Genomic DNA, 22647 nt, shown 5'->3' with positions numbered 1-22647 from the left:
ACTCAAGTCAAAGACTTTGCTTTTGATCTTTCCCCCAACTAACTTCAGATTGTGTCCCCTTGTTCTTGTGTTCACTTTCCTATTAAAAACACTTCCCTCCTGAACCTTATTTAACCCTTTAACATATTTAAATGTTTCGATCATGTCCCCCCTTTCCCTTCTGTACTCCAGACTATACAGATTGAGTTCATGAAGTCTTTCTTGATACGTTTTATGCTTAAGACCTCCCACCATTCTTGTAGCCCATCTTTGGACCCATTCAATTTTGTCAATATCTTTTTGTAGGTGAGGTCTCCAGAACTGAACACAGTATTCCAAATGTGGTCTCACCATCGCTCTATATAAGGGGATCACAATCTCCCTCTTCCTGCTTGTTATACCTCTAGCTATGCAGCCAAGCATCCTACTTGCTTTTCCTACTGCCCGACCACACTGCTCACCCATTTTGAGACTGTCAGAGATCACTACCCCTAAATCCTTCTCTTCTGAAGTTTTTGCTAACACAGAACTGCCAATGCAATACTCAGATTGAGGATTCCTTTTCCCCAAGTGCATTATTTTACATTTGGAAACATTAAACTGCAGTTTCCATTGCTTTGACCATTTATCTAGTAAAGCTAAATCATTTACCATATTTAATTTTTTAAATTTAATTTTAATTTTTTTAACTATCTGTTTTAATTTTTTTTAACTATCTCTTTGTCTCCAGGTCCTTTGGAGTCCTTCCATTTTTGTGCGTAAGCACACCATAGTGCCTACCATCCCTGTCCTACTGTCCCACTGTCCAAATTTACCTGTACCTACTTTGCCTTTGTTTATACTAATACCTGTTATCTTGGCAAAACATGTACACATGTACATACAGGGGGTAGACACAGAAATGGAAACTCCTTGCAGCTCTTCCGTGGAATCCAGATTTGTGAAGCTCCCATCAAACAGTTTTTTGTGGAAACAGGGTTCTGTACATGTCTATTGAGCTCTGCAGTGATTTTAGGAGCTGTGGTTTTGCGATGCGCTCTAACCTGATCCTATGCAGCTTCTGCTCAGGCAATCTCGCACTACTCACAAGAGCCTACAAAACTTTTGCCAGACCCATCCTAGACTACTGCTCATCTGTTTGGAACCCATACCACATCTCAGATATCAACACCCTAGAAAATGTCCAAAGATATTTCACCAGAAGAGCCCTTCACTCCTCCACTCGAAACAGAATATCCTACGAAAATAGACTAACAATCCTGGGCCTAGAAAGCCTAGAACTATGGCACCTAAAACACGATTTGAGTATTGCCCACAAGATCATATGCTGCAACGTCCTACTGGTCAATGACTAGTAGGATTTGATTTCAACAATTGAGTTATCGAAGCGTGGAACTCATTACCGGACTCAATTGTGTCAACCCCTAACCCCCAACACTTCTCCCTTAGACTCTCCATGATTGACCTCTCCAGGTTCCTAAGAGGCCAGTAAGGGTCTTACATAAGTGCACTAGTGTGCCTTTCGTCCCCTGTCCAATTGACTTTCTTTTCTCTCATTTATCATATATATTTTCTTTCTTTCATATATCCTCTCCTCTAAGTTCACTTTACCCTTATGTATATTACTACATGTCTATTTTTCTTCCTATGTATTTGTGCATTGGACAAATGAATATATAAATAAAATAAATAAACAATTCGCTTTAGAGTCCAATAGTCTCTCTCAGATAACTTCGACTTTTGACCAGACCTGTGCTTGGCTGAGGATGTTTTCCCTTCTCTTTCAAAAGCAGTCATTACATTTGAGACATGACCTCTTGAAACGCCAAACATCTGGGCACTTTCTTTTACACTAGCGCCTGCCATTCGAGCACCAACAGTTTGGCCTCTTTGAAAGTCTGAGAGGTCTGCCATTTCTAGAAGGTTATAACCCATTTCCTTATATTTCTGTAAAAAAAAAAGTATATCAAATAACAGAATTAAAAAAAGAAAAAACATTAAAATATGTCACATTTTGATTGATGTGAACATGTTCAAACATTATGATGCCAAAAAATCAAGTGTTTCCATTTTTCTGTCCACCCCGTATGTGCATAAGGGCACTAGTGTGCCTACCGTCCCTGTCCTAATGTTTCCTTCTTATTAATACCCATATCATGTATATAAACAGTGTTATATCTATGCATACTACCAGTACATACTTGACAAACAAACAAACTAAAATAACTAAAGTAACTAAAATAAAATGACTAAAATGACTAAAATGACTAAAATAACTAAAATAACTAAAATAACTAAAATAACTAAAATAACTACAATAACTACAATAACTAAAATAACTAAAATAACTAAAATAACTAAAGTAACTAAAATAAAATAACTAAAATGACTAAAATGACTAAAATGACTAAAATGACTAAAATAACTAAAATAAATAAAATAAATAAAATAAATAAAATAAATAAAATAAATAAAATAAATAAAATAAATAAAATAAATAAAATAAATAAAATAAATAAAATAAATAAAATGTAAGAACAAATAAACAACACTTTAAGCTTCCTTTTCCCACCTGCCCCGGCCAGGGACCCCCTCCCTCTCCTGTTTCTGCCTCTTCTTCCCAGATGTGGAACAAACTTTTATTTTTATTTATTTATTTATTCAATTTTTATGCCGCCCTTCTCCTTAGACTCAGGGCGGCTTACAACATGTTAGCAATAGCACTTCTTAACAGAGCCAGCGTATTGCCCCCCACAATCCGGGTCCTCATTTTACCCACCTCGGAAGGATGGAAGGCTGAGTCAACCTTGAGCCAGTGGTGAGATTTGAACCGCTGACCTGCAGATCTACAGTCAGCTTCAGTGGCCTGCAGTACAGCACTCTACCTGCTGCGCCACCCCGGCTTTTCCTTCTGTTCAATTCCACCGTCACCAACTTTTTATTCAATTGGGGTTGAGAGCTCTCCTGGAGTACAGTGAGCCCTCGATTTTCACAGGTTCAAACTTCGCGAAACGGCTATACCACGGTTTTCCAAAAAATATTAATTAAAAAATACTCCGCGGTTTTTTTTTCTATACCAGGGTTTTTCCCCACCCGATGACGTCATACATCATCACCAAGAGTCACTTCTCTCTCTCTTTCTCTTTCTTTCCTGTCATTCTCTGCTTCAATCATTTTCTCATTTCTCTTTTTTTCTCCCCTTTTTTCTATCATTTCTCTCTCTCTCTCTTTCTCCCTCTCTCTCTCCCTCTCTGTGAGAACGCTTGCTCCGTCTCTCCTGCAGCCCCCTTGCTGATAGCTGGGATGAAAGCGCTCTCAGCTAAGGGACTGTGAGAGGGGTGGGGTGGGCATTCTCAAAGCGCTCAGAGCGGCTAGCGGCCGAATGAGGAGGATGAGAAGCCGTAGCCACCAGCGCTGCTACAGGAGGACCCGTGTCCCAAGAAAGCCGGTGAGAGGGGCGGATTGGGCGGATGGGGGGTAGCGGCGAGGGGGCCGGAGGCGCTGGGGGGGGCAGGGGCAGCCGACATTCAAAACAATCTTTGCCGGCCTCCGCACTTTCGTCGCTCCCCGCCCCCAACTTCAAGCCCGGCTCCTTGCGCTGCCTTGAAAAAGGGTGCGTGGGGGTAGTTTTTGGCTTTCCATAGCCAAAAATGGTGTTTTTACTTCTGCACCGCTATTTCGTGGAAATTCGACTTTCGCGGGCGGCCTTGGAACGCAACCCCCACGAAAATCGAGGGAACACTGTATATGCAGCCCCTCCCGCCGGTGGTGTGATTTCCAAATTTGATAAATGGGCTTGGAATAGAAAGTGGTCAGACTGGGCTGGGGAGTTTATTAGAAACATAGAAACATAGAAGACTGACGGCAGAAAAAGACCTCATAGTCCATTTAGTCTGCCCTTATACTATTTCCTGTATTTTATCTTAGGATGGATATATGTTTATCCCAGGCATGTTTTAAATTCAGTTACTGTGGATTTATCTACCCTGTCTGCTGGAAGTTTGTTCCAAGCATCTACTACTCTTTCAGTAAAATAATATTTTCTCATGTTGCCTTTGATCTTTCCCCCAACTAACTTCAGATTGTGTCCCCTTGTTCTTGTGTTCACTTTCCTATTAAAAACACTTCCCTCCTGAACCTTATGTAACCATTTAACATATTTAAATGTTTCGATCATGTCCCCCCCCCCCTTTCCCTTCTGTCCTCCAGACTACAGTGGTCCCTCGATTTCCGCGGGTTTGAACTTCGCGGAAAGTCTATGCCACGGTTTTTCAAAAATATTAATTAAAAAATACTTTGCAGGTTTTTTCCCTATACCACGGTTTTTCCCACCCAATGACGTCATATGTCATCGCCAAACTTTCGTCTGCCTTTAATAAATACTTTTTTTTAATAAACTTTAATAAATAAACATGGTGAGTAATAATCTGAATGGTTGCTAAGGGAATGGAAAATTGCAATTTAGGGGTTTAAAGTGTTAAGGGAAGGTTTGTGATACTGTTCATAGCCAAAAATAGTGTATTTACTTCCGCATCTCTACTTCGCAGAAATTCGACTTTCGCGGGCGGTCTCAGAACGCATCCCCCGCGAAAAGTGAGGGAACACTGTACTCAAATCGTGTTTTAGGCGTCATAGTTCTAGGCTTTCTAGGCCAAGGTTGGGAAACACTGGTCTAGACTGATGATGTTCCCCGATGATGGGATTCAAAAATATTACTACCAGTCCTGTGGGTGTGGTTAGGTGGGCGTGGTTTCGATCATGTCCCCCCTTTTCCTTCTGTCCTCCAGACTATACAGATTGAGTTCATGAAGTCTTTCCTGATACGTTTTATGCTTAAGACCTTCCACCATTCTTGTGGCCCGTCTTTGGACCCGTTCAATTTTGCTTTTCCTACTGCACAACCACACTGCTCACCCATTTTGAGACTGTCAGAAATCACTACCCCTAATTTTGTCAATATCTTTTTGTAGGTGAGGTCTCCAGAACTGGACACAGTATTATTCCAAATGTGGTCTCACCAGCGCTCTATACAGTGGGATCACAATCTCCCTCTTCCTGCTTGTTATACCTCTAGCTATGCAGCCAAGCATTCTACTTGCTTTCCCTACTGCCTGACCACACTGGATATATGAAAGGAAGAGAATATATATGATAGGTGAGAGAAAGGAAAGACAATTGGACAGGGGACAAAAGGCACATCAGTGCACTTATGTACGCCCCTTACTGGCCTCTTAGGAACCTGGAGAGGTCAATCGTGGAGAGTCTAAGGGAGAAATGTTGGGGGTTGGGGGTTGACACAATTGAGTCCGGTAATGAGTCCCACGCTTTGACTGGAAGGGTTACTCACCTATTTTCCTACTTGTCTCTTCGCTTCTTTCCTTCTTTCCTCCCTGCGTCTCTCCCTTCTTTCCCCTTGACCTGCCTCTATTTCTCCCTGTTAGTTCGGAATAAATGGACTAGACACTTTGTAGCCTGATTCGTTTTATTAGGTATAGGCTGTAAGGGTAACAAGGTGAGTATAGAGCAGATACAACGTTGCTAGATAAAAAGACAAAGGCCCACGGCTCTGCCTTCCCTTTTGAACTTTTTTCCTGCAGAGGTGCAGCTTGACAGTCTCTTGAATTTCCCGGGCCCGCGGCTTAGCCAATCTGCGACCGGTATGCATATTCACTGTATTTGCATAACTATTTACATATACTCTATTTACATACAGACTATTTACATACATAACACTCCCTCCCTCCGTCCATCAATCCATCAGTTGCTCCTATTGTCTTATCTTCCTTCCTTCCTTCTGTTTCTCCTCCCTCCCTCCTTTTCTCCACTAACCTCCATCCTTCTACCTTTCTTTCTTCTTTCTTTCCTTCCTTTTCTTCCTCCCCCTCCCACTCTCTCTCCTTCCTTCCTTCCTTCCTTCTCTCTCTCCCTCCCTCTTTCTTTCTGTTCTTTCTCTCCCTTTCTTTTCTTTCTTTCCTCCTCCCTCCCACTCTCCTTGCTTTCTCTCTCTCTCTGTCTCCCTCCCTCTTTCCCCCTCTTTCTCTCCCTTTCTTCTTTCTTCCCTCCTTCCCTCTTCTTTTTCTTTCTCTCTCTCCCCCTATCTCTCTCCCTCCTTCCCTCCCTCTTTCTTTCATTTCTTTCGTCCCCTTTCTTCTTTCTTCCTTTCCTCCTCCCTCTCACTCTCCTTGCTTTCTCTCTCTCTGTCTCCCTCCCTCTTTCCCCCTCTTTCTCTCCCTTTCTTCTTTCTTCCCTCCTTCCCTCTTCTTTTTCTTTCTCTCTCTCCCCCTCTTTCTATCCCTCCCTCCTTCCCTCCCTCTTTCTTTCATTTCTTTTGTCCCCTTTCTTCCTTTCCTCCTCCCTCCCACTCTCCTGGCTTTCTCTCTCTCTCTCTGTCTCCCTCCCTCTTTCCCCCTCTTTCTCTCCCTTTCTTCTTTCTTCCCTCCTTCCCTCTTCTTTTTCTTTCTCTCTCTCCCCCCCTCTCTCCCTCCTTCCCTCCCTCTTTCTTTCATTTCTTTTGTCCCCTTTCTTCTTTCTTCCTTTCCTCCTCCCTCCCACTCTCCTGTCTTTCTTTCTTTCTTTCTTTCTTTTCTTTCTTTCTTTCCTTCTTTCTTTCTTTCTCTCTCTCCTCACTATCTCTCTTTCTCCCTCCTTCTTTCTTTCACTTCTTTCTCTCCCTTTCTTCTTTCTTTATTCCTTTCCCCCTCCCTCCCACTCTCCTTCCTTCCTTCTTCCTTCTTTTCCCAACACTCAGCTTGTGCAACCAAGCCCAAAAGTGGGCACCTACCTGTAGCTTTCTCCAAACCGCATGTCCGCCAGTCTCCCTGTCTCTCGAATGCTGTGTTCAGCAGGAACTTTCTTATATACCTCTGCTGTGAGGGAGTCACTGTCCTGAAATATTACTAAAAAAATTCCCGGTCCTGACTGCATCACGGTGGGAGGGGAGAGTCAATGTCTGTGCAAAGCTCAACCTTTGTTCAAAAGCAAAGACAAATGTTGACATTCCCTTTTACCTGGAGCGTTTTCCCAAAAAGTACATTTCTCTATTGTTTTTGGGAGGAGAAACAATTTCCTCATTGCTTTTTGGAAAATGCCTAAAACAAGTGGGGGGAAAAAGAAACCCACCTAGATCTTCAGTTGGTCCTATTTCCACTATTCTGAAAAAATCATAGAATCACAGAGTTGGAAGGGACCCCCAGGGTAATCGGATCCAACCCCCTGCTCAATGCAGGATTCATCAAACCATCCCAGAAAGATGACTGTCCAGTCTCTAAGCATCTCATGAAAAAATAGGAAAAGCACAGAGAAGAGCAACTAACCCTTTATGACAGTCTCCAAATTTATGATTTCTGACAGTCTCAGAATGGGTGAACAGTGCAGTCAGGCGGTAGGGAAAGCAAGTAGGATGCTTGGCTGCATAGCTAGAGGTATAACAAGCAGGAAGAGGGAGATTATGATCCCCTTATATAGAGCGCTGGTGAGACCACATTTGGAATACTGTGTTCAGTTCTGGAGACCACACCTACAAAAAGATATTGACAAAATTGAACGGGTCCAAAGACGGGCTACAAAAATGGTGGAAGGTCTTAAGCATAAAACGTATCAGGAAAGACTTTATGAACTCCATCTGTATAGTCTGGAGGACAGAAGGAAAAGGGGGGACATGGTCGAAACATTTAAATATGTCAAAGGGTTAAATAAGGTCCAGGAGGGAAGTGTTTTTAATAGGAAAGTGAACACAAGAACAAGGGGACACAATCTGAAGTTAGTTGGGGGAAAGATCAAAAGCAACGTGAGAAAATATTATTTTACTGAAAGAGTAGTAGATCCTTGGAACAAACTTCCAGCAGACGTGGTTGGTAAATCCACAGTAACTGAATTTAAACATGCCTGGGATAAACATATATCCATCCTAAGATAAAATACAGAAAATAGTATAAGGGCAGACTAGATGGACCATGAGGTCTTTTTCTGCCGTCAGACTTCTATGTTTCTATGTTTTATTGGCCCCAACTTTGCCCCCAACATCCCATTTACTCTCTGGACTGGGGAAAAACTCTCCCACAAACCTTCAGCAGCTTCTGGCTGCAGATTCTCCAGTCCAAATGCTGTAACCAGAATGACTGCAGCCAGGCAAGATAATGAGTCCCCAAAGTGAAGAATTGACATGATAATTCCTTTTTCTATATCTCCCCTGCTCTGCCCAGCATGAGAGAGTCAACTGCTTTTCCAAAGCACCAGAAGGCAGGACCAGAAGCAATGGATGGAAATTAACCAAGGAGGGAAGCAACCTGGCATTAAGGAGAAACCTCCTAACAGTGAGGAGCAATTTGAGTTATGGGTCCTCCATCATTGGAGATTTTGAAGAAGAGACTGGATAGCCACCTTTTGTGGCCTGTGTGCATCCTGTAGTGGACCCAGAGGACTCAGAGGAGAGGGGGCACAGGTGTCCTGTCTTCTTGGCACCTGAGACTGACAGCAAAGAGGACAGGATGTCAGAAGAGCAACCAGAGCCTTTTGCACCTCCTCTGATGAGTGACTCAGGAGAAGACGGTGACCTTCTTTCTGGATGCTAGGATTTGAAGGGCCTCTAGGAGGCATGAGTGGTTACTCAGGAGTAGGCTTCCTTGTGAGAAGCACTGCTGGCTACTGGGCCATGCCCTCAGGCTATTTAAGGAAGATTCACGCGATGCTTCAATGAAGAGAACAACGCAGTTCGTTTCAGAAATAATGTTGCAGGTCGTGTCTTTGACTTGAGTTTCAAAGAACCACATTCTTGGCTACAGTAATTAGTCCTGGACATCCATCCAGCCCACTTCTGTAAGTCTATGCTACTGAATCTTGCTTGAATTTGGTAATTACTGTCATGTTTACCTCTTCATGGGATTCTGGCCAGCTGATAAGACTTTATAATTAGTGCGGTGAAGCCTTTGCTAAATTTTACCTTCTTTTTGAAAAGACTCAAATTGCATAAGACTTTTGTAAATACTAAAACCTTTAGTAGTTAATCTGGTGATATGCAACTTATTTTGGGGGGCTTGGCGCTGGGACAGAACAGCTACCTGTATGAAATGGTATAGGGTCTCCTGCTGGAGCGGGGGACTGGGTTAGGTTAGGTTTAGGTTAGGTTTATTGGATTTATATGCCGCCCCTCTCCGCAAACTCGGGGCGGCTCACAACAATAATAAAAAACAGTACAGTACATAATACCAAATCCAATGCCCACCCATCTAGTTACAATTTAAATTAATAATCTCATAAAAACAGTATATATAAAAAACAGGCACACAGTCAATCAATCAACAAAACAACATGGGCAAGGGGGAGGTGTTTTAGTTCCCCCATGCCTGACGGCAAAGGTGGGTCTTAAGGAGTTTACGAAAGGCAGGGAGGGTGGGGGCAATCCTAATCTCAGGGGGGAGCTGGTTCCAGAGGGTCGGCCCCCCCACAGAGAAGGCTCTTCCCCTGGGTCCCGCCAGACGACATTGTTTAGTCGACGGGACCCAGAGAAGGCCAACTCTGTGGGACCTAACCGGTCGCTGGGATTCGTGCGGCAGGAGGCGGTCCCGAAGATATTCTGGTCCGGTGCCATGAAGGGCTTTATAGGTCATAACCAACACTTTGAATTGTGACCGGAAACTGATCGGCAGCCAATGCAGACTGCGGAGTGTTGGAGTGATATGGGCATACTTGGAGAAGCCCATAATTGCTCTCGCAGCTGCATTCTGCACGATCTGAAGTTTCCGAACACTTTTCAAAGGTAGCCCCATGTAGAGAGCGTTACAGTAGTCGAGCCTCGAGGTGATGAGGGCATGAGTGACTGTGAGCAATGACTCCCGGTCCAAATAGGGCCGCAACTGGCGCACCAGGCAAACCTGGGCAAACGCCCCCCTTGCCACAGCTGAAAGGTGTTTTTCTAATGTGAGCTGTGGATCGAGGAGGACGCCCAAGTTGCGGACCCTCTCTGAGGGGGTCAATAATTCCCCCCCCAGGGTAATGGACGGACAGATAGAATTGTCCTTGGGAGGCAAAACCCACAGCCACTCCGTCTTGTCTGGGTTGAGTTTGAGTTTGTTGACACCCATCCAGGCCCCAACAGCCTCCAGGCACCGGCACATCACTTCCACTGCTTCGTTGACTGGACTAGAAGACCTCCAAGTTCCCTTCCAGGTCTATTCTAGTTTGATTCTGAAAATGGATGAGGTTTTGTTAGAATATTTATGACTGGGACAGCCAGTGGTAACAAATTCAGCCAAGTCTGTGCAGAGAATCAAGGCTGGGCATGGCTCAGTCCTCACACCATTGGTGAAAGAAGGTGCCTATATTTCTTAGTAGCTGGTTGCCTGCCAAAAAAGACTACTTGTAGATTGGTTTGTGAATATTTCCTGCTAAGATGTTTATTAGTGTTCTGTCGGGCTCTCTGGCAGAATCCTCCCAAAAATTCACAGGTACAAATTTCAGACACACACACGTTTGAAAATTCAAAACAATGTTCTTTATAATGAAAATTCACTTAAACCAAGCCCTCTTTTGGTGTAGCAAAGAGCACTCATCTCCAAACAAACTGGTAATTTGTACAAGTCCCTTATCAGTTCTGTGATACTTACCTTACAGCTGTGAGGCAATTCACAGTCCTTCTTCTTTCACAAAGTGAAACACACTTTGCTCTGGTTTAGTTTCAAAGCGGGGAAAAATCAGCACACAAAAGGTCAAAGTCAGTAAAGCAGTCACGAAACACAAGGATCAGATAATCCTCCACAATGGCCAAACCCACAGGCTGCTATTTATAGCAGCCTCACTAATGACCACAGCCCCACCCAACCACAGGTGGCCTCATTTTCTTTGATAATAATCTCTCAGTTGTTGTTGACTATGCATTGCTGTCCGCATGCGTGGCTGTATCATTAACTCTTGTTCTGAATCCAAGCAGGAGCTAGATAATTGATCTCCTTCTGAGCTGTCTGCCCCACTCTCCTCCTCCCTGTCACTCATGTCTTCTTGGTCAGAGGAGCCTTCATCAGCAGATTCCACCGGGGGCAAAACAGGCCTGTGGCATGTGGATGTCTCCCCCACATCCACAGTCCTTGGGGCAGGAGCAGGGCCAGAGCTAACCACAACAATTAGTAGTGGTGTTTGAATTAAATAAGTGTGTACAAACTAGGTATTGTGTTACGTTCTTGGCAGTGACAGAACAAAACTCACTAAAAAATGTGTTGCTTAACAACATAAATTTTGGGCTCCATTGTGATCATAAGTCGAGGACCAGCTGTATTTGATTTTGGATGGGCTTAGCTACTTCCGCTGGGATGCTGTATTGTAGACAGGGTGAGGATCCCAGTGTCAAGGTTCGGACTAGTGAACCCAAAGAAATCAACACCCTGAAATTTCGATCTTCCTCCAAGAACTGCTTTGTTGAGTACACCATTTTGGCATGGATGAACGTAAAACCAATTCTAGTTATTTCCTGCAACTTTTGTATAATTAAAAGTTAGACATCCCCCCCCCCCAGCGTCACAGATCACTGTCAGGCGGAAACTATCATTTGGAGCTAGAGACTTTGGCCTGTCATACTGTTGTACATACTCCTGGTCAGTTGGAGGATGATGAAGATATTGAGGACTCGGATTCAGATAGTGTTTATGAATTAGTGGGGGGGGGGGTGTTTACAGGTAGTAGAACAGGTGGGAGGCCAGCCACAGGATAGGGCTATGGAGAGGTCAACCGTGGATAGTCTAAGGGTAAAGTGTTGGGGGCAATCATCTGAAAGCATGTTGGCTTGGGAATTCTGAGAGTTGAAATCCATACATGGTGGCTAGAGCATTCTGGGAGTTGAAGTCCAATCACCTTGCAGCACACCAGCTGAGCAAATTTGGGAGAAGATCCATCTCAAAGGTTTTAGCAGCCAGAAAGCTGAGATCCGTTAAGCGAAGTTGCCACTTGACCCTTCAAACTTTTGGGGAAAGCACAAACAATGTCTTCCTTGGAGGCCAATTCCACATTGGGTTTCTGGGCCCAGTTGAAGAGAGCCTGCAGGCGGCAGTCACACGTCCAGGGGTTCCCATTGAGATCGAGAGTGAATTCGTAAGTCAACCCATTGACCAAGGGAGAATCTAGAGAGGTGATCTCATTGTTGGAGAGATCCAACTTTCCCAGATTCTTCAAGGACTGAAAGAGACCAGCCGGAACGTGGGTCAGACTTGTATTTCTCAGCAAGAGAATCCAGAGTGTAGAACTCCCATGGAAGGTGTGGGGAGCGATAGACTGGATGGGGTTGTTGTTCAGACTTAAAATCGTTAAAGATGTCAGGCCTTTGAACATCTCCGGAGAGATGCAACGGAGGAGGTTGAAGGAGAGATCCAGGAGGAACAGCTGAGTTTGCTTAGAGAAGCAAGAGGTCGGGATCTCCTTCAGCTGATTGTCCTTGAGCTGCAGCGTCTTGAGTTTCTCCAGAGTTACAAACCAGGATGGGCGCAGTTTGGCCAGCTGGTTTTTATTAAGGAATATGTGGGTCAGGCTGCCTGCGTTCGCGAAGAGCTGTGGCTCTAGATCTTCCAAGAGATTCTTGGACAGATCCAAGGTGTTCAGCTGTGGCAGGTTACGGAAGAGGCCACTTGGAAGGGTCTTCAGCTGGTTGTTGAATAGAAGAAGCCGCTGGAGTTCCGGAAGTCCCTGCAGGGCCTCTGCACCGAGGCTGGAGATCTGGGTGGCCTGAACAGAGATGGTCTTGGTTTCAGTGGGGAACCCAACAGGAAATTCGCCGAGCGATGAAGAGTTGCAGAGAAAAGTCATATTTCCGAATATCAAAAGGGACAGGCAGTGAGGGATCTGTTGGCTGTAGCTGTTGTGGGACATGACAAGGCAGAAGACCAGAAGAAGTGGAGCTGAAGGCTTCATCCTATGGAGAAGGCAGGAAAGAAAAAGGAGATTAGGGTTTCAGATAGTTCACCAGACTCAAAAAGAATGCAAAATTGAAAGCGAATGGGGGGAAAACATAAAAAAGCTGATATTCATAAAAATTGAAGGTGTTAAGAGAAGAAGTAGAAAGAATAAAATGGAAAAGGGGATTAAAAGGGGATACAAAAAAATAAAAAAGAAAGGGGTTCGGTTCAAAGTTCTGCTCAGATTAAAGAAATTGGAGTTTGAGAAGGGCTGGTTAAATTTGGAGTATTTTTAATTGTTTTTTTTTTAACTTTAACTACTTTCTTATTTAGATATATGAATTAAGGAATTCATAACTAGTATTAATAGAGTTATTAGTATTGATTACAATAAAATATGTAGTAGGAGATACTGATTTAGATTAATGTAAAAGTGGAATTGAATGTAGAATTGTTGGAGAGATTAATGATGTTAATGACTTTTAATTGATTGAAAATAGAGAATACATTTAGAAACTTTTTAAAAAATTGACTGAAATTTAAGATTAACATTTAAGTAAGAAATGTAGATAAGTATTAATTGGCATCATTCCTTTCCCCCCATCTTCCTACCTTCATACTCTCTCTTCCTTCTCTCCCTCCCTCCCTCCTCTCCACTTATTTTCCTCCTTCTACCCTCCCTCCCTCCCTTCTTTCATCCCACTCTCCTTCCCCTCTTCCCTCCCTCCCCCTCTTTTCCTATCTTCCTTCCTTTCCTCACTTTCTCCTCCTTCTCTCCTTCTCTCCTCTTACCTCCATCCTTCTATCCTCCCTCCCTCCTTTCCTCCCTCCCTCACCCCCTTTTTCCTATCTTTCTTCCTTCCCTGTCTCCTCCCTCCGTCCTCTCCACTTATTTTCCTCCTTCTACCCTCCCTCCCTTCTTTCATCCCACTCTCCTTCCCCTCTTCCCTCCCTCCCCCTCTTTTCCTATCTTCCTTCCTTTCCTCACTTTCTCCTCCTTCTCTCCTTCTCTCCTCTTACCTCCATCCTTCTATCCTCCCTCCCTCCTTTCCTCCCTCCCTCACCCCCTTTTTCCTATCTTTCTTCCTTCCCTGTCTCCTCCCTCCGTCCTCTCCACTTATTTTCCTCCTTCTACCCTCCCTCCCTCCCTCCTTTCATCCCACTCTCCTTCCCCTCTTCCCTCCCTCCCCCTCTTTTCCTATCTTTCTTCCTTTCCTCACTTTCTCCTCCCTCTCTCCTTCTCTCCTCTTACCTCCATCCTTCTATCCTCACTCCCTTCCTTCCTGCCCCCTTCTTTTTGCCTCCCTCCATTTTTAAACCCCCAAGAAATCTCCCCTGTGAGGCCCCCTAGCCACGATTCCTTGTTTGCTTCTTCTTGCCATTCTCTTTCTCCCAAACTGTGCATCTTGCTGTGAAACATTTGTTTAGGGTTTGATCTTTCTGTTTCTCAGCTAGAAAATCTTAAGGACTAAACATTTGTAAGAAGGGGAATCAAACTTGAAGTAGACCCAGAGACAGGGTTTTGAGCAATCGGTACTTTTATTCAGCTCAGAGAACAAGTGACAGCTCAGCAAGGTAAAGTGACAGTTCAGCGAGTACCGACTGGCTCTGCAGGGAGAAACCGCTTCTTTTATACTTTTGCGGTTCCCGCCAAAGCGAGAGCCGGCCGCGTCTGAGCCAATCAGGAGCGACTTCCTGCTTGGGCTCAGACAGCGCTGGAAAAGAGGAACAAACTATTTACAGCGTTACAAGGTAGCCATTCCAGGATACAACACCCCTCCCCTCATAGTTGGACTCATCCATCAAGAAAGCCACGTGACGAAGTCGTCCAATCGGTGAGGCCTTCGAGGCTCTCGCGCTGACCTGCGCAGTCCATTTTCTCCTTCGCCACTGACTGTGGAGGATGGCTCGCCGCTGCTCTCCCGGTGCGGCGGACTTGGCCTGGCGGGCCCAACGAAGGCCTCGGAGGACGAGGATGGCTCGGCGTCGCTGGATGGTTCCCCCTGGCCCGATAAGTCTCTTTGCGTGTTTCTTAGTTCGGGCAATGTACAAAAGTCTGTTGAAGGGGGAGAGTCCGAGTCAGCGGGTTGTTGCAATTGGTTTTCAGTTCGTTTCCGAATGTGGTCTATGTGTCGTTTCCACAAACGACCATCCTCCAGTTTAACAATATAAGTCTTGGGTGCGTTTTGCTTAACAATAATTCCCTTCATCCAGTTTACATTTCCATCAAAGCATTTTACATATACATTTTGACCCAAATACATTTCTCTTTCTGGTTTCATGCACATTTGGTTATTATTCACACAGAACCTTGGGTTTAACCTGTCTAATGGTGACCTCAACTTTCTCCCCATCAATAACTCTGCAGGGCTTACATGTGTGTGCGAGTTAGGGGTAATGTGCTGGGTTAATAAGAATTGGTCCAAGTTCTGTTGCACATCTCCAGGGCCTGACCTGTGCAATGCCTCCTTTGCCACCCTTACGTAACGTTCTGCCAACCCGTTAGCCCAGGGCGAGTAAGGCGAGATGAGGGCATGTCTGACCCCTAGGCCATCTAGGAATAATTCGAATTGCCTGGCTGTTAGTTGAGGTCCATTGTCAGACACTAATAGATCAGGGCAACCGTGGGATGCAAACAGTCTGCTCAATACCTTGATAGTGGCACTTGTGGTTATGTTGTTCATTGCTATTATTTCCAACCATTTGGAGAAAGCATCAACCACTATTAGGAAGTACTGAGACCCCACTGGGCCAGCAAAATCAATGTGGATCCTAGACCAAGGGCCAGCAGGCTGTTCCCACTCAGCCGGAGTTGTTTTGGGGGGACTGGGCCTAGACTCTTGGCACGGGTCACACTTTGAAACCCAACTTTCAATATCAGCATCAAGCCCTGGCCACCATAAATGCCCCCTTGCTAGGCTCTTCATCCTGACAATCCCAGGATGGCCCACGTGTAACATTTTGAGTACCTTTTCCCTTAGGCGTTTGGGGATGATCACTCTATCCCCCCACAGCAAACAACCTTTTACATATGATAATTCAAGCCTTTTGTTCTTAAAATCACACAATTCAGGTTTAACAATATCATTTTGCCATCCCTTTAGAACACAGTTTACCACTTGTTTAAGGATTTGGTCTTGCTGCGTGTGTGCAGCTACCTCTTTTGCTGTGGTTAGTGGGTTTTCCTCGAGTTGTATCATTAGCACATCTGTGGCAGGAACAGGGTCTTCTACCAAGTCTGCTATGGGGCATCTGCTGAGGCCGTCTGCATGATTGATTTCCTTCCCCCCCTTGTGGGTGAGCTCATACTGATACCCTGAGAGGAAAAGGGCCCATCTGATTAGTCTTGGAGACATAAAAGGTGGAGTGGGCTTGTTGGGGGCTAGCAGGCCTAGTAGGGGTTTGTGGTCAGTGACTAGCTCAAAGCTTCTCCCAAAAATGTAATTGTGAAACTTCTTTACCCCTGCCACTAATGCTAGAGCCTCCTTGTCTAACTGGCTATAATTCCTCTCTGTGCTGGTCATGGTTCTTGAAAAGAATGCTATTGGGGCCTCTGTCTTATTCGGTAGAACGTGAGCTAAGACTCCTCCTATGCCGTACGGCGAAGCGTCGCACGTGAGCCTAATGGGTAGTGAAGCACTATATTGGACTACTACACTTTTAGAAGTTATTAAATTTTTTATTTGAGAAAAAGCTTCACGTTCAGTTTTCCCCCATGTCCAGCGGGCTTCCTTCTGGAGTAAACGATGGAGAGGCTCTGCTACTGTTGCCTTCTGCTTTAAAAAAACGGAATAAAAATTAAGGAGGCCCAAAAATGCCTGCAACTCATTCTTATCTTGTGGCTCTGGGGCTTCTCTAATTGCTCTCAGCTTCTCTGTTGTGGGGTGGATACCTTCCTTATCTATTTTATACCCAAGGAATTCAACACTGTCAGTTCCCCAGACACATTTATCAGGCTTGATTCGTAACCCTTTGTCCTGTAGCCTCTTAAGTACTTCCCTTATTCTTTTGTTCACTTGCCCCTGGTTTTCCCCTGCAATTAAGATGTCATCAAAATATGGAATTGCCCCATTTACCCCTGACAATAGGCGTTCCATGATGCTCTGGAATATTCCTGGGGCTATGCTTACCCCAAACTGTAACCTCGTGCATTTGAAAGCCCCCCTGTGTGTTACAATCGTTTGGGCGTTTGCTGTTTGTTCATCGACCGGAAGCTGCTGGTAAGCCTGGGCCAGGTCGATCTTTGCGAACCTTTTTCCCTCCCCCAGGGAGTGTAAGAGTTGTTGCACGACCGGGATGGGGTAGGGGTGGTGTTGGAGTGCCTTATTCAAGGTTGATTTGTAATCAGCGCAAACTCTTAAAGAGCCATCTGGCTTCAATGGTGTCACTATGGGAGTTTCCCATGGCCCCTGTTCCACAGGGACCAAAATACCTTGACTAATGAGTTTGTCCAGCTGCATGTCCAGCTTGGGGAGAAGCGGAAGGGGAACCCTGCGAGGTTTCAGTCTGACCGGTGGGACCTTGGGGTCGATAGAGAAAGATATAGGGGGTCCCTTATACAATCCCAAGGTGGGGCTGAACACTTCAGGGAACTCTTTCACAAAGTTAGGCATATTATCACAGTTTACATTACACACACCCGAAATTTCGATCCCCAACGGTTCCATCCACGCTAGACCCAGCAGGGAGTGTTTGGCCCCCGTCACAATAAGCATGGGAAGGGTACATTTCACATTCTTAAAGGCAATAGGTACATTTGCTGTTCCCAGGACCGAGATTACCCCCCCTTGGAAGTCTCTGATCACCAATGAGGTTTGAGTTAAGTCAGCCTTAGACACATTAGGCATGTATAGTTTAAATTTTTCCCAGGGCATGATGGTATATCTCGAGCCCGTATCCAGCTCCATTGAGCAAGGCTGGTTATTTAGTAACAATGAGATAACAATTTTAGCCCCCTTTTTGGTTGCCGTGTTATTCACGGAAAATTTAGAGTTACCTCTATTGTAGTCGCGGTTAGCGCTTGAGTAGTTCCTTTGACCCGAGCTGCGGAACGGTCTCCTTTCTCGCGATTGGGGGGGTTGGTTTTGAGGTCGCTGGTATTGTTGTGTGGCAAACGTTTCTTCTGGTGCCGTTGCTCTGCATGCGATGGCGATGTGGCCTCTCCGGTTGCAACGGTGGCAAGTAGCGTCTCGGAAAGGGCATCGATGGCGCTGGTGATTTCCCCGGCAGCCCGCGCAGGGGGCTGGGTGAGTAGCTCTAGGATGTCTCGGCTGGTCTTGCAGGAGGAGGCAGTTGTCCCCGTTTCTAGTCGGCTGGCTGAGGTCGTCTGTTCCCTCGGCGCTGGGAGACTCGGCGTTGATTTTGGCAATGATTTCTCGCCTTCCGTGCTCCTTTAATTCTCTTGCCGCTGCGTCGGCTGCTTCCGCGGTTTGTGCTAATTTAATTACGGTTTGTAGCGTCGGCTCTTCTTCGGTGAGGAGTTTGTTTCTCACCGAGTTGCTCTTCATGCCGAAAACCAAGGCGTCGGTAAGGCGAGCTTCCGGGTCTTGAAACTTGCATTGAGCAAGTACCGTTCGAAGCCGCGTTGTGAATTGGCTGATTGACTCGGTTTCTCTCTGAGCCATCATGTGAAATTGATGCCGGTAAACCATGGCTGGTCTGGTTGGTTTAAAATGGCTCGCTAGTTTCTGTTGAAGGACGTCCCACGCTGTGGCTCTTGCTTGTTCTGGCTCGGTGAGAGTTTGGGCAAGTCTACGGATCTCTGCGCCGCAGTAGTTGAGAAAAATAGCCCGTCTGCGATCGGCTCCGGCGTCCTGCATTCCCGCCGCCTCGAGGAATATCTCGAAGGTGGCCATGTACTCGTCCCATGTCATTTTCTCGGAATCGAAGAGTTCTGGAGCCTGGCCGATCTGGATTTTGTCCATGTTGCACGCGAAGTTCTTCCGTTCGTTCGTCGCCAGTGAAGTAGACCCAGAGACAGGGTTTTGAGCAATCGGTACTTTTATTCAGCTCAGAGAACAAGTGACAGCTCAGCAAGGTAAAGTGACAGTTCAGCGAGTACCGACTGGCTCTGCAGGGAGAAACCGCTTCTTTTATACTTTTGCGGTTCCCGCCAAAGCGAGAGCCGGCCGCGTCTGAGCCAATCAGGAGCGACTTCCTGCTTGGGCTCAGACAGCGCTGGAAAAGAGGAACAAACTATTTACAGCGTTACAAGGTAGCCATTCCAGGATACAACAAAACTGGTGTGACTTTTTGCAGCTTCCATGGCTTTGATTCCCACACTCTCTCCTTTCCTTTCCTTCCTTTCTCCATCCCTCTTTCTTTACATTCTTTCTCTTCCTTTTTTCTTTCCTTCCTTTACCCCCCTTCCCAATCTCCTTCCTTCCTTCCTTTTTTCCTACCTTCCTTCCTTTCTCTCTATCTCTGCCTCCCTCTTTCTTTCATTTCTTTCTCTCCCTTTCTTCTTTCTTCCTTTCCCTTCTTCTTTCTTTCTTTCTTTCTTTCTTCTTTCTTTCTTTCCCTTCTCTCTCTCTGTCTCCCTCACTGTTTCTTTCCCTTCTTTCTCACCCTTCCTTCCTTCCTTTCCCTCTCTCTCTCTCTGTCTCCTCCCTTTTTCTTTCATTTCTTTCTCTTCCTTTCTCTCTTCCTTTCCTCTTCCTTAGCTCTTCCTTCCTTCTTTCCTTCTTTCCCTTCTCTCTCTCTGTCTCCCTCGCTGTTTCTTTCCCTTCTTTCTCAGCCTTCCTTCCTTCCTTTCCCTCTCTCTCTTTCTCTCTGTCTCCTCCCTCTTTCTTTCATTTCTTTCTCTTCCTTTCTTCCTTCCTTTCCTCTTCCTTACCTCTTCCTTCCTTCCTTCCTTCCTTCCTTCCTTCCTTCCTTCCTTCCTTCTTTCTTTCTTTCTTTCCCTTCTCTCTCTCTGTCTCCCTCACTGTTTCTTTCCCTTCTTTCTCACCCTTCCTTCCTTCCTTTCCCTCTCTCTCTTTCTCTCTGTCTCCCTCCCTCTTTCTTACCCTTCTTTGTCTCCCTTTCTTCTTTCTTCCTTCCTTCCTTCCCTCCTCTCTAACACTCTCCCTCCTTCCTTTTCCCAACACTCAGCTTGTGCAATGAAGCCAAAAAGTGTGTGCCCACCTGTAGCTTTCTCCAAACTGTATGTCTGCCAGCCTCCCTTTTTTCTCGAATGCTGTGTTCAGCAGGAGCTATCTTATATACCTGCACTGTAAGTCACTGTCCTCAAATATTAACAAAAAAAATTTCCCTATCCTGATTGCATCATGGTGGTAGTGGTGGGGAGGGAGTTAATGTCTGTGCAGGGCTCAACCCTTGTTCAAAAGCAAAGACAAATGTTGACATTTCCCTTTACCTGAAGTGTTTTTGCAAAAATTACATTTCTATGTCGTTTTTGGGAGGAGAAACTATTTCCTCATCTCTTTTGGGAAAATGCCTAAAACAAGTGAAAAAAGGAAAATCCCACCTAGGTGTTGTGTTGCTCCCATTTCAACACGATTCTGAAAAAGAAAAAGCATCTCATGAAAAAATAGGAAAAACGCAGAGAAGAGCAACTAATTATGAGTCCCTTTATTGGCACCAACTTTGCCCCCAACATAGAAGGTCTCAGAAATTAACTAGAACAGTATTTTTCAACCAGTGTGTCGTGGCACACAAGTGTGCCGCGTGACATGGTCAGGTGTGCCACGAAAAAGGAAGCTCAGGTTCCAGTCTCGCAACTTTTTGCTGAGAGAGAGTGAGAGAGAGAGAAAGAAAGCAAGAGAGAGAGAGAAAGAAAGAGATAGAGAAAGAGATAGAGAAAGAGTGTGAGAGAGAAGGCAAAAGAGAGAAAGAAAAAAAAGAGAGAGAAACCAAGTGTCAGAGAGAAAAAAAGCAAGAGAGAGAGAGAAAGAGAGAGAGAAAGAGTGAGAGAGAGAAAGCAAGAGAGAGAAAGAAAAGAGAGAGAGAGAGAGAGAAACCAAGTGTCAGAGAGGAAGAAAGCAAGAGAGAGAGAGAGAAAGAGAGAGAAAGCAAGCAAGCAAGAGAGAGAGAGGAGATAAATGAGCAAAAAGGGGAGGAAAAAAAGAGAAATGAGAAAATGATTGAGACAGAGAATGAGAGGAAAGAGAGAGAAACAATAGAGAGAGAGAAGTGACTTGATTTAAAGCATATGATAAAAAGCACCCAAAGAATAAGAGAGAGAAAAAACTCAGCCCTCACCTGTTTTTGGAAATGGTTCAAGAGTGTGTATAAACACACACACACACACACAAGGGTGGGGAGGAGACAGGGATGGAAAAAGAGAGGAAAGTGTCTTAGGGTGTCATTTTGTGTCCTTTTGGTTGGCGGTGTGCCCTAGGATTTTAAAATGTAAAAAATATGCCGCGGCTCAAAAAAGGTTAAAAATCACTGAACTAGAAGACCAAAGCTCGTTAGCAAAGCCAAGAATGGGCCCTTTTAAAATCCAAACCGAATGCAAGAGACAAGACAAGACGATTCTTCAATGAATGAGGGTTTTTTTCCTGCAACAAGCTGGAGCATGCCTCACCCTTAAACAGTGTGAAGGCATGACCCAATTACCCAGCAGCATTACTTATGATTGACTCTTCTCCTAGCCAACCATTCATGCCTTTTCCATGACCTCCGAACCCTAGCATCCAGAAGTGGCTCCTCCTCTTCCCCTGAGTCACTCAACCTTGGAAATGCTAACTCATTCCTGACAGGAAGTGTTGTTTCATTCCTGACAGGAAGTGCTGATTCACCCATGTCAGGCAGTGCTGAAGACCCTGGCTGCCGTTCCGACCCTGACCCCTCGTCACTGTCACTATCACTCTCAGGTGTCAGGAATACAGGATGCCTGCCTTGACCCTCCACCGTCTCTGCGTCCTCGGAGTCCATAACTATTTGCACACAGCGCGAGCAAGCCATCACACTAGATCTACTGTGTTTCCCCGAAAATAAGACTGGCTTTTACACGAAGTTTTATGATAGAAGATGCATTAGGGCTTAGGGGCGGCATACAAATCCAATCAATCAATCAATTTTCTGGTTAGGTTTTATTTTTGGGGAAACAGGGTGCTAAATGCACCCGTCTATCTGATAGTCTTAACCAGGGGTTATTTTGGGGATAGGGCTTATATTACAAGTGTTAGATATTTGCCTGGGTGACCTACCCAGACAGGGTAAAAGTCAAAAGTTCAGATTTGTCTATTGCATGTTGATTGGTTGCCTTCTTTTGGCTCTTAAAATGTATCTTTGTAAAACTGCCTGTTGCTGGGCTAGATTGTATAAATAGGAGAACTGTCATTGTATAGAGCTCTCAATACTCCATTGCTTCTTGACTGAATTGACTTCCTTGTCCTGTTAGCAAATAAACCTTGCTTGATTCAACCTTGCTGTGAGAGTTATTACATTGGCGACGAGGAGACCGACCCTCCGTGTGCTATCATGGCTACTCCGTCGGTAGTCCAGCCACCTGAATTCTTCGACCCAGAAAGAATGACCTGGACAGCCTACATGGCGAAGTTTGAAATATTTTTGGAAGCGGCCGGCATGAAAGACGCCGACAGCAGCCGCAAGCGTGCCCTTTTCTTCAATTACTGTGGCACACAGATTTTTGAGCTGGCAGAAACCCTCACTGACCCTGAACCGGCGAACTAGGCTTTATTTTATGGTGGGCTCTTCTTGTCGGGGAAACCTGGTAACATTCAGCTTAAACTTGGAGTCCCTGCGTAGTTGCCAAATAGTTAGAAGAAAATTCTGGCTCGTTCCAAGCAGGGTTTCAAGGAGCTCAGGACAACAAGGACACAGAGAA

General features: G+C 45.1%; 2 protein-coding genes across 3 annotated transcripts in view; both read right to left on the bottom strand.

Annotated features, from left to right (window-relative positions):
* Positions 1–6848, bottom strand: part of LOC139163304 (phospholipase A2 inhibitor-like) — a 56023-nt gene extending 49175 nt beyond the window's left edge. The window contains exon 1 of one of the 2 annotated variants that reach the window (XM_070744225.1): positions 6761–6848. In XM_070744225.1, coding sequence (XP_070600326.1) covers positions 6761–6783 — 23 coding nt within the window. In that variant the 5' untranslated portion in view covers positions 6784–6848. The remainder of the gene's footprint in view (positions 1–6760) is intronic. The other variant, XM_070744228.1, reaches the window with a different exon arrangement.
* A 4204-nt stretch (positions 6849–11052) lies between these two features.
* Positions 11053–20325, bottom strand: LOC139163350 (phospholipase A2 inhibitor-like). Its single transcript, XM_070744229.1, has 2 exons — positions 19977–20325; positions 11053–12868 (listed from the first exon to the last, which is right to left on the bottom strand). Exon 2 carries the CDS (start codon positions 12865–12867, stop codon positions 11869–11871), a length of 999 nt encoding a protein of 332 aa, XP_070600330.1. The 5' UTR covers position 12868; positions 19977–20325; the 3' UTR covers positions 11053–11868.
* Between the last annotated feature and the right edge of the window lie 2322 nt (positions 20326–22647).

This window comes from Erythrolamprus reginae, chromosome 1, assembly GCF_031021105.1.
Source record: "Erythrolamprus reginae isolate rEryReg1 chromosome 1, rEryReg1.hap1, whole genome shotgun sequence".
Lineage (NCBI taxonomy): Eukaryota > Metazoa > Chordata > Lepidosauria > Squamata > Dipsadidae > Erythrolamprus > Erythrolamprus reginae.
Note: the sequence above shows the minus strand (reverse complement) of the source record. Positions and strands in the feature narration are given on the sequence as shown.

What these genes read in the sequence shown, in the direction of transcription:
- LOC139163350 (XM_070744229.1), bottom strand. Translation starts at nt 12,867, where the DNA reads ATGAAGCCTTCAGCTCCACTTCTTCTGGTCTTCTGCCTTGTCATGTCC.